Raw genomic sequence first — 13,242 nt, forward strand, 5'->3', positions numbered from 1 at the left:
CAAACAACTAACTTCTGTGAAGTTTCTTTTGCCGTTTGACCCAACTGGTTCCAGGGGCTGTGTGGGCTATTTCAATTGCTTCCAGCTTTCACACAAGATGAAGGTGTTTATCTGAATGCTCCATTCATAATGTCAATATTTTAAGGAAGTGCTTTATAATACCTTAGTAGCAATGAAAGCTTTATTGTAACTCAATTCTTTTGCAAAATTTTGTTTAGATTTACAGAAAAAGGAAACCTAGAAGTGCTGCTTTTTACCATCCAAAGCAAAATGAGAGCCAACAATCAGAAAGTATACATGCCGAGGGAGGGCAAACTCATCTCTGACATTAACAAGGTAAACTGAGCCAGCTCCTCCTGTGCGACTCGGGAGTTTGTTGTTTTCTTTCAGTCTCAGTGTACTGGGAAGAAACACGTTTGCTATCTCCAGCCTTGATGTGGGGGGCCATAAGGGGTGGGAGAGGTGGGGTGACCTTTTCTTAGAGTTGGGACTCCCTAATCTGAACCAAGTCCCCGGTTATCCTCAACTTCTGTAAGACCTGCAGTGGAAAAGTGCTCTGTCATTCTATGCGGTTGGTTCTGGATCTCACAGCCCTGCCTTGCTCCTCCGCGGTCCTGGCTATTAGAGTTAATCGACAGAAGGTAGCAGCAATATCTAGGTATTGCAGCCCTCCCCACTTGCCCCGCTGCCCGCGGCGTGGGAGAGCGAAGGAAGCGCCGTGGCCGATCTTGTGGGCTCCCTCTCGGGGTTTATGCAGCTATTTTTCACGCTGGTGCAGCTGGCAGAACAGCAGCAGAGCTGACAAGCTCCCTCGAGGATAACAAACAACTTAAAACTGTGAGCTTTCCTCGTTTGTGTTTGATCATGCTTGGCATTCCCAGAGCAGCTGTTGTGGGCGTCTGTGGCCTCAGCCTGCGTCCTAGAGAGCAGTAAACTGCACAGCCCTCCGTTTGCATTTGGCCCCTGGGCCTGGGAATGCCTAAAATACTTGGGTTTCAGGCAGTTTTGTTTCACATCTGTTAGGATTTAGAAGAATTTAGGGTAGTTGGTGTTTAATTGTGGGTATTTTCGTTGTTTGTAAGAAGATCTGAAAGGTGATTAGCTGGCTTTCAATATGCTTCTAAGACTTTTTATTTTTGTAATACAAATGTCATGCATGTGAACAACTTTTGGCTTTAGGGGGAAAAAAGGACTTGCGTGCACCGAAAGTAACCGAATTCTGCAGTTGTGTTTTTTTTTTTTCCCAAAGTGGGTGTAGTAAAGAACAACAATTGTATGTTGATTTTCGAGGTGAGAGGGCATGAATCTCTAATTCTCATTTCCTAAAGGCGGAAGATAGAATCTGCTTATTTGGGAGTAGTGCTCAGAAGCTTTTTTTTTTTTTTTTAAACAAAGACTCTTACACATTTAAGCCAGGTGATTTGCTTAGGCTTTGTTGGAGGCAAAACCCAAATGAATGCGAGAAAATGCATCTGAAACAAGTCTTATACCCCTTGCTCAGAAAATGAATGAATGAAGTGAGAAAAAATTTTAAGTCATGCGCTTATATTAGCAGACAAGGTGTAAGGCCAGCCTATACAAACCAGATTTATTGGCATATAAGTAAATAAGACAGTTTTGTGAAACTTCGCTGTACTGACTTCAGTCCTGATTTCATGCAAAGATGATGTGATTTATCATAATCCTATAAGAATGTGTGTTTAGAAGACGCATGTTTTTTCTCCGCATCTTCAGGCCTGGGAAAGACTGGAAAAAGCTGAACATGAAAGAGAACTGGCACTGCGAAATGAGCTCATCAGACAAGAGAAACTGGAACAACTTGCACGCAGATTTGATCGCAAGGCAGCTATGAGAGAAACTTGGCTGAGTGAAAATCAACGTCTCGTTTCTCAGGTGCTGCTTTCAGAAATTGTCTGTGTGACTAAAATGATTCTCATGAGTAATTATAGAGTACAGTTCTTGCAAAGAGAACATTTCTTCCCCTGTGCCTCATATTTTACTGAATCTATGTATATTTATATTTGTTGTATGTGTATGCCAGTGTATCTTTAGTGTATATGTGTATGTACTGTATATCCTGTCTTTAATGCGTTTGGGATATCCCTTCCATGAAGCTGTTGGTCTGTACTCAGGAGATATTGATGTGAAAATATCTACCCATAGTCAAGATTTTCTTCATCTGAATAGTTTGGTCAATTCAGTGGAATTAGCCCAGGAATTAATTTTATTTTTTAGTATTAGAGATGACTTTAAAAAAATGCAAACCCCCAGCTTAATCCTGATGGCCACCATGATTCTTCCCCCAAAGGTAGTAAATGATATCTCTGATTTTATCAGTGGTTCTCTGGTTATCGGAGGTATCTCTGATTTTATTAAAGACGACTTTTCAGAGCATTTTGAGATCCCAAATTTGCTAACAAGTGTATTCTGTACAATCGGAAATCATGTTGTGAGCAGCAGGGCTTTTCTCCTAAGCAGCCGTTACTGAAGAAGCATCTCTGTCTTTACAGGATAATTTTGGCTTTGACCTTCCAGCGGTAGAAGCCGCAACTAAAAAGCATGAGGCCATTGAAACAGACATCGCAGCCTATGAAGAACGAGTCCAGGCCGTGGTTGCGGTTGCGAAGGAGCTTGAGACTGAAAATTACCATGATATCAAACGTATTACTGCGAGAAAGGACAATGTTATACGCCTATGGGAGTATCTCCTGGAGCTGCTCAGGGCACGGAGACAGCGGCTGGAGATGAATCTTGGTCTGCAAAAGATTTTCCAGGAAATGCTGTACATTATGGACTGGATGGATGAGATGAAGGTAGGTGTTAGCCATTTGAGAATGTAGGCCAAATATTTTGGAGATGTGTAGATATCCTTTTTTGTAAATTTTTAAGATTCATTTTGCCTCTCTGGTTTAATAGACGAATGCAGAAGATACACATTCAAGAGCAGTGAACAAATTCCTTATACCTTAGGACAATTTTTTTAAAATAAGGATTAAAAACAAGTAAGGAAAAAGAACAAGTTCACCGCTGTAAAAAGCTGCTTTTCAGCTTCATGCCTCTCTCGTAAGGGCCAGAGGCTTTGGTCACAGTGCTTGGGTAAGGATGACGATTTTGGTGAAAGGGAATTCAGTAATCTCTCTTCATCACAGCTTACCTGGGGAACGAGTCCCCTCTTCACTTCTGTGCTTTAAAAAGCATGAATTTCTTCCTGCCTGTTCTGCTGGGATCTGGGAAGGGAGAGGGCCGTGACTTTGTTCTTGTCCATCAGCCAGCAGAACTTGGAAGCTGTTGGAGGAAAGTAAGTTGTGCGTAGCTCAGTGGCAGCTCGCAGCACCTGGACTGAGTGCTTTTCATTGGTCCTGCCGAGCTAACTTAGCTTCTCGTCATCCTAGACTTAAAACTGCATTAAAGAGCAGTCAAGTTCTTCATGGTTGCCAGCGATTTTAAAAATATTGGCTCAAATTCCTATCAGCCATGTCTTTATACATTTGAAATAGCTCTCCTTGTGGGCCTGGTGTTTCTCTGGACTGAAATCAATGTAACGACAGAGAACAGCGTAATGCCTGGAGTCATGAAGAAACAAACAGCTTATGGCCTTCAGCCCATTTTACTTGTCTTTTACATTTTGATCAGGTGCTTCTGCTGTCTCAAGACTATGGCAAACATTTGTTAGGAGTTGAAGACCTGTTGCAGAAACATGCTCTTGTGGAAGCTGACATTGCTATTCAGGCTGAGAGAGTGAGAGGGGTCAATGCATCTGCACAGAAGTTTGCCACCGATGGAGAAGGTAACTAGCAGACAACACATCCTTCTTTGGCTTAATTATGTACGAGGTTGTCTATGAGCCTCGTTAGTTCTGCAAGGCACGTTAGGTTAAATTCAGCACCAGAATAAGAGAATCCAGCTTCATTTGTTTCTTCTTTACTCCCAGTGATTAATTTGTACAGGTATTTGCTCGAGAATTCATTGTGGCATTGTGTTTTGCATGGGATGTCATGCTCCTAACCAGCAGCTGCTGTAACTTTGTAGTAGTCACCATTAGTTCCCCGTTCTGTGTTTCTAATGCAAACAATACAAATTATTGGACCCAGTCTGATATTGTCCCAGTTTATGCTAAACAAAAGCAATTCCACTAAACCAGTGTCATTCGCTAGAATAAATGATGTTAATTTTGTGCAGTTGTGTGTATGAAGCTGGTATAAATCTGGAGCAGTGAATTTTGTTTCACTGAAAACAGTCAGGAATATCTTTCCTTTTGGGTTTTTTTTTTGTCTTTATGCAAAGAACAGCATTTTCTGATCTGTGTTATTGTATGGTGGAGCTTGAATAGTTCACGCTCACTTTCAGGAGACTAACTACGAATTCTTTTACATAAACTTGTAGATGGAACAAGCAGGAATTAAGAACTCTGTGTATGCCCCAGCTGTAGAGATGAAAATGAATGGGTCCGAGTTGTAATGTCCGTTCTCTGCCTGAACAGGTTACAAACCGTGTGACCCGCAGGTTATCAGGGACCGCGTCGCTCACATGGAGTTCTGTTACCAAGAGCTGTGCCAGCTCGCAGCTGAGCGCCGGGCCCGCCTGGAGGAGTCCCGGCGCCTCTGGAAGTTCTTCTGGGAAATGGCTGAAGAAGAGGGTTGGATCAGGGAGAAGGAACAGATCCTGTCATCTGATGACTATGGGAAGGACCTAACCAGCGTCGTCCGTCTCTTGAGTAAACATAAGGCGTTTGAAGACGAAATGAGTGGTCGTAGCGGCCACTTTCAGCAAGCGATAAAAGAAGGTGAAGACATGATTGCGGAGGAGCATTTTGGGTCTGAGAAAATCAGAGAAAGAATTAAGGATATCCGGGAGCAGTGGGCTAACTTGGAACAGTTATCTGCCATTAGGAAGAAGCGCCTGGAGGAAGCCTCTCTCCTTCACCAGTTCCAGGCTGACGCTGATGATATCGATGCATGGATGTTGGACATCCTCAAAATTGTCTCCAGCAATGATGTTGGCCACGACGAATATTCCACTCAGTCCTTGGTCAAGAAACACAAAGATGTGGCTGAAGAGATTGCGAGCTACCGGCCAACCATTGACTCGCTTCACGAGCAAGCAAAGGCTCTACCACAGGAACACGCCGGATCCCCAGATGTGCAGGGCAGGTTGTCCGGAATAGAGGAAAGATACAAAGAGGTTGCTGAGCTGACTCGGCTGCGTAAACAGGCCTTGCAGGATACCCTTGCTCTTTATAAGATGTTCAGTGAGGCAGATGCTTGTGAGCTTTGGATTGACGAAAAGGAGAAGTGGCTGAATAATATGCAGATTCCAGAGAAGCTGGAGGACCTGGAAGTGATCCAGCACAGGTGAGAATGCCTTTACCGGGAAGTCTGGGGAATACTGCGTAGAAGTTTTTTTACACCAGCTACCTTTCTCAGCTTGCCTGTGGCTCAGATTCTCTAATGCCTGTGTGATCTTTTTTTGTTTGGTTTTTTTTTTATTTTCCCCCCGCTCCAGATTTGAAAGCTTAGAACCAGAAATGAACAATCAGGCATCCCGTGTTGCAGTAGTGAACCAAATTGCTAGACAGCTAATGCACAGCGGCCATCCAAGTGAGAAGGAGATCAAAGCACAGCAAGATAAACTCAACACAAGGTAAGTGAAGGCCTCATGCTCATGAACACGATACTGGCTGAAACAAGTAGGGTGGGGTCGTTTGTCTTTCTTATACGTGTTTTTCAAGATATTCTGATACTGTTACCTGAAGTATCTTCAATGTAGGCCTTTAAAGCTTCAGAAGGAAAAAGAGCTGTGTCTTTCAAGTATTTAATCAACAGATGGAGTTTTGCTATTGGCTTCAATCAGGTCCTGAGTGTATCGGTACCTTGATTTGAGAGCTGGAAATTCACTGTAATGACTATTATGATAAAAAAGAAGCCAATATAATTTCATGTAAACTCACTCATTTTTTGGCTTAAAAATAAACCGAGAGACTACATTTAGTGTGAAAGTTAGATGTAACTAGCCATTTTTCACTTGAGGAAACGTTATACTTTTAAGGGCTCAATATTGCTGGTACTTGTCATATTCTAATATATGCCATAGCTTGGTTAACGGTTGTTTTGCTAAAACTATTGATGATATGGGAAGGACTGAAAAAACCATGGCTAGGTTATTTCATGGCTTACCAAGCTAACGTGAACAACTGCTCACTCAGCAACGTTGCCGTATCCTTTTCCCGTATTATACACAAATCTCAATTTCTCTGCTTTTCTCTCCTCACAAATTTCAGATGGAGCCAGTTCAGAGAACTGGTAGATAGGAAGAAGGATGCTCTGCTCTCTGCTCTGAGTATCCAGAACTACCATCTTGAATGTAATGAAACCAAATCCTGGATCAGGGAAAAGACCAAAGTGATCGAATCCACACAAGATCTGGGTAATGATCTAGCTGGAGTGATGGCCCTGCAGAGGAAGCTGACGGGCATGGAACGTGACCTGGTAGCCATCGAAGCCAAGCTAAGCGACCTTCAAAAAGAGGCAGAAAAGTTGGAATCAGAGCATCCTGACCAGGCACAGGCTATCCTTTCACGGCTCGCAGAAATCAACGACGTATGGGAAGAAATGAAGACCACCCTCAAGAACCGGGAAGAGTCCCTTGGAGAGGCAAGCAAACTGCAACAGTTCCTGAGAGATCTGGATGACTTCCAGTCTTGGCTATCCAGAACGCAGACCGCAATTGCATCCGAAGATATGCCCAACACACTGACAGAGGCTGAGAAGCTGCTGACTCAACATGAGAATATCAAGAATGAAATCAACAATTATGAGGAAGATTACCAGAAAATGCGGGACATGGGTGAGATGGTGACACAAGGGCAAACTGACGCTCAGTACATGTTCTTACGCCAGCGCCTACAAGCTTTGGACACTGGATGGAATGAGCTTCACAAAATGTGGGAGAACAGGCAAAATCTCCTTTCCCAGTCTCATGCCTACCAGCTATTTCTCAGAGATACCAAGCAAGCAGAAGCATTTCTTAATAACCAGGCAAGTGGTCAAGATACGCCTTACTTCCTTTCTACAGGTTGGCACCGTACACTGCAAGCAGTTAACAAACAAGGTCGTTTGGCAAGAGAGCTACAAACAGATAAATTGCCCTTTTTTTAACTATAACTTGCTTTTTGTATTTTACTTCTGACCTTTCTCGGGAGATGTTTCTTTTCATATGTGGTGAATCTGTTGTTGGAGGAGACAGCATAGCCTGAGTGTAATACTTTTATCTCTCTGATTTATGCTTTAATCACAGGAGTATGTTTTGGCGCACACGGAAATGCCCACTACCTTGGAAGGAGCAGAAGCTGCTATTAAAAAACAGGAGGATTTCATGACCACGATGGATGCCAATGAAGAAAAGATCAATGCAGTTGTAGAGACTGGCAGGAGGCTAGTTAGTGATGGGAACATTAACTCTGATAAAATCCAGGAGAAAGTGGACTCTATTGATGACAGGTAAGGTCAGAATGATGGCAGAACGTAGCTGTTCATACTTTAATTCTGTTCTCTGAGAGGTGACCTTTTACCAGAACCCAAAGGCAAAATAACATGTTAGAAAATGTCTGTTGCAGACTGTTTTCTTTGTCCTGTGGAAAAATAGGAACCGTAACGTTTCAAAAATGCGCCAGGCTAATCTTAATTAAATATTACCTCTCCCATTTTCTGGAGACTTGTTAGGTAATGAGCTCACTACCCAGAATTTGGCTGTATGAGTGTTGCTATATAATTCTTGGAGTATTAACAGATTTTATTTTCTGGTGGGAGTTGTAGCAGTTAGCTATACCTGGTTCCACAAGTCTTAGTTTCCTCTGCTACCTCCTAGCTGATTCAATTATAATAATGTATTCCTGTCCTTCCTCTGAGGAAGGAATGTGGCTCTTCAGGAGTGTAACTGGCGTTGTATCTACCCCACCCGCTTGGCTTTGATCGCCTTTTCCGTCTGGCCCTTCTGAAATCAGATTAGGAAGCATTGGTACAAAGGGGTCTTTCATCCTAGAGCAAGTCTTTTGCTTTGTCTTTTTAGTTGTGGCATGGATGCTATAGAACATTAAGAGTTTCTTTTTCTTTGAAAACCAAATGCTCGGTTTTGATGGATATGATTCATGGTTCTTTCTGCTTTTGGGTTGAATAATAGTGGGGTCTTCCAAGGCACTTTTCAATCATGAGTATCAGAACACAGCAGTAAGCTCATGCAGAACTTTAATGTCAAATGTTACTGATGACCCTTCTATCAGACTTGGATCTTCCCACAGCCGGTAAGCTCAGAGTTATCCAGATGCCTTTATCTCCAAGGAGAAACTAAACTGAAGTAGTTCAGAAAATGCTGTGCCTTTCCTGTTTTGACAAATACGTCCCACTGTGCATGCACCCACTTCAGCTGTGGCTCATGGCTTCGCGACAGGCGGATGTTCCTGTTCCCAGAGCTGGCTGAGGGCCTCTGAGCCCTCTGACAACCTAACCCCAAGGGCACCTCGCGTTTTCATTCTCTCTCTAACCAGCTTGACTCTCTTTAGATCCCAAAGAGAATCTGCAAAGGCCAGGAAGAGGAGAATATATGCAAGTAATCAAGGTGAAAGCTAGGAAATTAATTTTCCTTATTCACCCTCTCTGACTTTTAGTGTCCTCTGCTGTAAGTTTTTCCCAGCAGCAGGACTTGATCCTGGCCTTCTGGTCAGGTGTCTTCTTTCTGCAGCTTTTGGCACATTAAAAGATGGCATCCAAGGATATAGTAGGAAATGGTCAGCTGCTTCTTGCAGCCCTTTCTGAGGTGGCTGGAGCGGGAGACAGCGTCAGCCTCTCTCCTGTGTGCTCTGCAGAGAGGTGTCCGCTGCCCCGGCTGCGGTGCTTTGGTGACTGTTTCCCTCCCCATGCAGCTACTCCTCTGTGTCCCCGTTGTCCTGTGGCACCCCAGCTGGCCACCTGGGCCCTCCTGGCCGTGGGTCGTGTGCTGGAGTTCCTACTCTGAATGTCAGGCAAGTCCTAGAGACTCTATTTTTTTTTTTTCAAGTCCACTTTTTTCCAATGCATTTCCTCAATTTCAAAGTTATTTATGCAGAGCTCTGCAAAAACCATCCAGTGCACTGCTATTCAGGAAATCTGTGTGATTGCTCTCTGCGTCTGTAAGGCTGATAAGCCTCAAGAACAAAGCCTTAGGGCTGGGTGTAGTGGGAGTGGCAGCAAAGGAAGCCTCTTTGGTTTTACAAAAAATGGCTCTCCCAACCAAGCTCCACCTGGATGTATAACAAAGGACCAAAACAAACAAGTACAAATATGTGCAGTGGCTCCATACTTCCCATATGGAGCTCTTTGTAGTTCTTAGTATTGTTAACAGTGTTTTTTACAGTCATGCTTTCAAGCTATTCCAGAGAGGACCCCACTGTCTGTTGGTACAGCAGACAGACCCTGCTCTGAAATGGTTTCCATCTAAATAGCCGTGGTAGGCATCAGGCTAAGGAAGCAGAGGAGGGTGCAGAAGCAGAGTGGAGCTGTGCAATAGGAGATAAACACTTCAGCACAATCTTTTAGTGCAGTTCTCGGGGAAGAATAAATGGGAATAAGGACGTGGAGAGAGGGTGAGGGAAGGAGAAGATGGGTTCGAATAAAGCTATCACTAGCTAGCTTTTCCAGCCTGGAAAGAAGCTGGTCTCCCCAGTGCAGCTGTCCCTGCTTTGGTGGCTTTTGCTGCTCTTTCTGCCAGCCGGAGTGGGGAAGCATTTTCTCCTCCATTTTCTCTTGGAAGAGTGCAAGGGGGCTGGCCTGGTCTCTGTGCCTACACATGGCCTCTCTGATTCTGCTAATGAGATTTAGTTTAAAGACAGTGGCAGATCTGACTCAGATTGTTATCTGGGTCTGTTTTTCATCAGCTTCTGTATTTGTGCAACTTTCTGCTCAACAGAGAACAGGAGTAGTTTTTGTTGTTGCCCATTCAGAAAGGAGAGTGCCTCTTGCTTGCTGGAACAACAAAAGAAGCTAAAACTGCCTTGCATCTATCTCCGTATTCTTAGCAGGCAGTTGCATTCATGCTATGTGTAAGATTTATTATTCCTGCGCAGGCTCTGAAACCCACAGGCTTACGGTTAAACCACAAGTGATTTTGTCAGTTTTCAGCATTGTTAGCATTCTCGGGGGCCTCTGGGGAGGCAGCATGGGAACATTGTGGCAAACTTTGGTGCTCTGCTCTTGGATTAATTTGAGTCAAGACACCTCCTTGCGCTGAACAGATGTCATTTTCCTGCTTTAGATTCTACATAATGTTGCCACAGAAGGAAGATGCCCCCACGTTTTAACTAACTACAGTACATTCCCTGTCCCCTCTTTTACCATGTAGGTCTGGCTTAGCTTGGACATTGGGATCTGAGGTTGCCTCTTCAGTGTATGCGTAGGGAAGCCCCCTTTTAATGCAGCCCTATAAGTCATATCTGTGGTTATTTATGTGAACAGGCAGGTGAATTCAAAGTCATTGTAAATACTTAGACTCTGCAGAGCAAACTCTTTTGTGCAAGTGTGGGATCTTCTTCCACAAACTATTTTAGCAAATTAATAAGAAGCAGTCATTGGCAACCTTAAGTGTCACAGGGTCTGAGTTTCTGGCCCTTCTCTGCCGTGCACATCTCAGAAGAGGAGGATTTTAATAGTTGTGACTGCAGTCAGCAGTGGAACAGCAAACTTTGTGCTTTTCTCCACCCTCCAGGGATGGCCGAGTGCTTGTCGCCTTCAGCAGAGCTGCAGTCCAGCCTGACCACCACCCCGACGTGCCCAGCTGCTCAGCTGGGGCCTCTGCTCTTGCGGCCGGGGAGGCAGGGTGACCAGGCAGCCCCCTCAACACCACACTCTTCCAGTGTCTGGATAAAACAAGTGTATTAGGAAGGGTTCTGTTCTCCAGTCTCTCTGCCTGCTTATTCTACCTAAAGCCCTTGGGACCTACTGGTAGTAGAGGGCAGGAGAAGCTTTCTAGTGGTAGGGGTAGGTATGCGCAGAAAATTCTAAAATCTCTTGTCATTGGAGCTTTGAAAGAATTTAGGGAAACGTGCAAGGAATGAATAATGTTTAGATATAGCCAGTCTGGGGCAGGAGAACAGACTAAATGACTTCTTGAGGCCCTTTATTCCCATGAAAAAGAATGTCAGTTCTATGATGAAAATACAGGAATTTCACAACTTGTGCCTTCTGCAGAATGCATGAGTCTATAATGTAATCTAGCCTTAAATCTATGAAATCATAATGATAAAACACCCAAGCAATTCCTTGCTTCATTTTAGCAACCTGAGTAATGCACTGTATTTGCCCAGGCATATAAAAACCAGCCAAGGAAGAGTGGAATCAAACCCAATGATGTTAGCTGTGTTGCAGAGATTTTTCCTAAGGCACAATTTATGTGCCCTTTCCTTTGTGCTCTCTCAGATAACACTTGTCAAAACTTCAGGATTACCTGGGCTTGGACTCCAGCCTCTTGCTTTGGTGGTTACATATGTCTTCCTTGCCATCTGATCTGTAAATCAGTTTTCTTGACCTGCAGCTATAGAGATGCTGCTTGCCTGGCTGTTCAGAGGAAGGTGTTGAGACAAAAGACAAGCAATTTGTAGTCCTGTAAAGGGTTTTCTCCTGTTCCTCTGCCTACAGACCTTTCGCTTTTATGTAAAACATATCCCTAAGTATTCCTTGTGTTTCTGAAGTCACTGAATTACTGCTAGAGAGATTGCTCTGGTAACTTATTGTAGATGAGGAAAAGTGGTATCTTAATCCAGTTGTTGTCATCAACATGTAATTTATAATCTTCTAGAATATCATGAGTCTCTGGAGATTTCCACTAACATGGATTTATTTAGCTATTGCCAGTATGTGCTGAGATAATCTTATAAATTGCCACCCTTTAAAATAATTTCCAGCTCTCTATCCCTATTTATCTTAGGTTGTTACAAAGGGCGGCAATATTTCACTTGAAGACCCTGTACAGTGACATATGAACAAATCAACAGAATGAACAGTAAATAAAAATCATCTTCTTTACTCTGCCTCCTCCATCTAAATCGCCTCATAAATAATGAAAGCACTGAAGGACAGGGATAACCACTCCAAATTAAGCATTCGTTAAAAACATGTCCGGAGATACCTTGGGAATCAGCTCTTCAGGCACCATGTCCATTTGAAGAGCCCACCAAGACCTTTGGGACTGCCAGCATGACTCATCCTTCAAGGGGCAGACAGTTATGAATTAAAAATAGGCCTTCTAGACTAACCTTTTCTTTTCTTCTGTCTACTTTTAAACGCTCTGAAAAATATGTTCCAGTGTGCATAAAGCTTCTATTTTCAGAAACACACAGGTGTGTTGCATGCGTTGTTTGTTAAATACAGCATTTGGAAGGTTATATAAACCGCTACAGCTTTGTTCGGGAGAAGGAGGTGCTGAGCTACAGCGAAGGTGTTTTATAAAGAGCATTACAGCAAGTACACGCTTTGCAAGAGCCACATAACATGCAATCGTATTGTTGCAATTTTGCAGGCAGTTTTCTTATGGTTTTTTGGCAAACAGTCTGAACTTCCCTGTGGTCTTGAAATTAGCGGGCCAAATTCTGTACATAACGCTTGTGAAACCCTGCTGACTTCAAAATTTTCCCTGTGTATTTAACTGGTCGCAAAACCAAGTAGATGCTGAACTTAAGCACATTAAATAACGCGTGCATATCCGAGCTTCAGAAATGTCCTTCATTTGAAAGGCAGTAAAAGACACACACCACATACTTACTCACTGCGTGTATCCCAGGGAGGCTACAGACACGAACAAAGGATAGTTTTGCATGAAATGCCTATTTCAAGGTTTTTTTCTCTGCTGTTATTTTTTTGACCAGACATAGGAAGAACCGTGAAGCAGCCAGTGAACTTCTGATGAGACTGAAAGATAACAGGGATCTTCAGAAGTTTCTTCAGGATTGTCAAGAGGTAAATTACATCCTTTCGCTTTTGTCACTAAAAGCTGCACCCTGCAGAAGAGCCTTCTTACCCCATATTATATGAGGACTGGAATACTCAGCATTTTGCAGTCAAGTCATCCAGTAGTATTTAGTGTGGAGTAAACAATTCAAAAAACAACCCCACCCAAAACCCTGCAAAAATTAATCTGTTTTCTTCTTTGTGTTTTGTTTCGGTTTGTTTTTTTTTTTCCCCATGAACTGAATTTCCTTTTGTCATCTAAGCTAGAGAGAAG

General features: G+C 43.3%; 1 protein-coding gene across 4 annotated transcripts in view; it reads left to right on the forward strand.

The window, feature by feature from the left end:
- The window catches only part of SPTBN1 (spectrin beta, non-erythrocytic 1), a 135,228-nt gene that overhangs the window by 92,269 nt on the left and 29,717 nt on the right, over positions 1-13,242 (forward strand). For all 4 annotated transcript variants that reach the window (XM_082305707.1, XM_082305708.1, XM_082305709.1 and 1 more), the window contains 9 exons: positions 219-336; positions 1,735-1,893; positions 2,511-2,813; positions 3,634-3,787; positions 4,481-5,351; positions 5,503-5,640; positions 6,278-7,034; positions 7,294-7,496; positions 12,887-12,977. In XM_082305707.1, the coding sequence (XP_082161833.1) occupies positions 219-336; positions 1,735-1,893; positions 2,511-2,813; positions 3,634-3,787; positions 4,481-5,351; positions 5,503-5,640; positions 6,278-7,034; positions 7,294-7,496; positions 12,887-12,977 (2,794 nt within the window). The remainder of the gene's footprint in view (positions 1-218; positions 337-1,734; positions 1,894-2,510; positions 2,814-3,633; positions 3,788-4,480; positions 5,352-5,502; positions 5,641-6,277; positions 7,035-7,293; positions 7,497-12,886; positions 12,978-13,242) is intronic.

The sequence above is a fragment of the Platalea leucorodia genome, assembly GCF_965183815.1.
Source record: "Platalea leucorodia genome assembly, chromosome: 3".
Lineage (NCBI taxonomy): Eukaryota > Metazoa > Chordata > Aves > Pelecaniformes > Threskiornithidae > Platalea > Platalea leucorodia.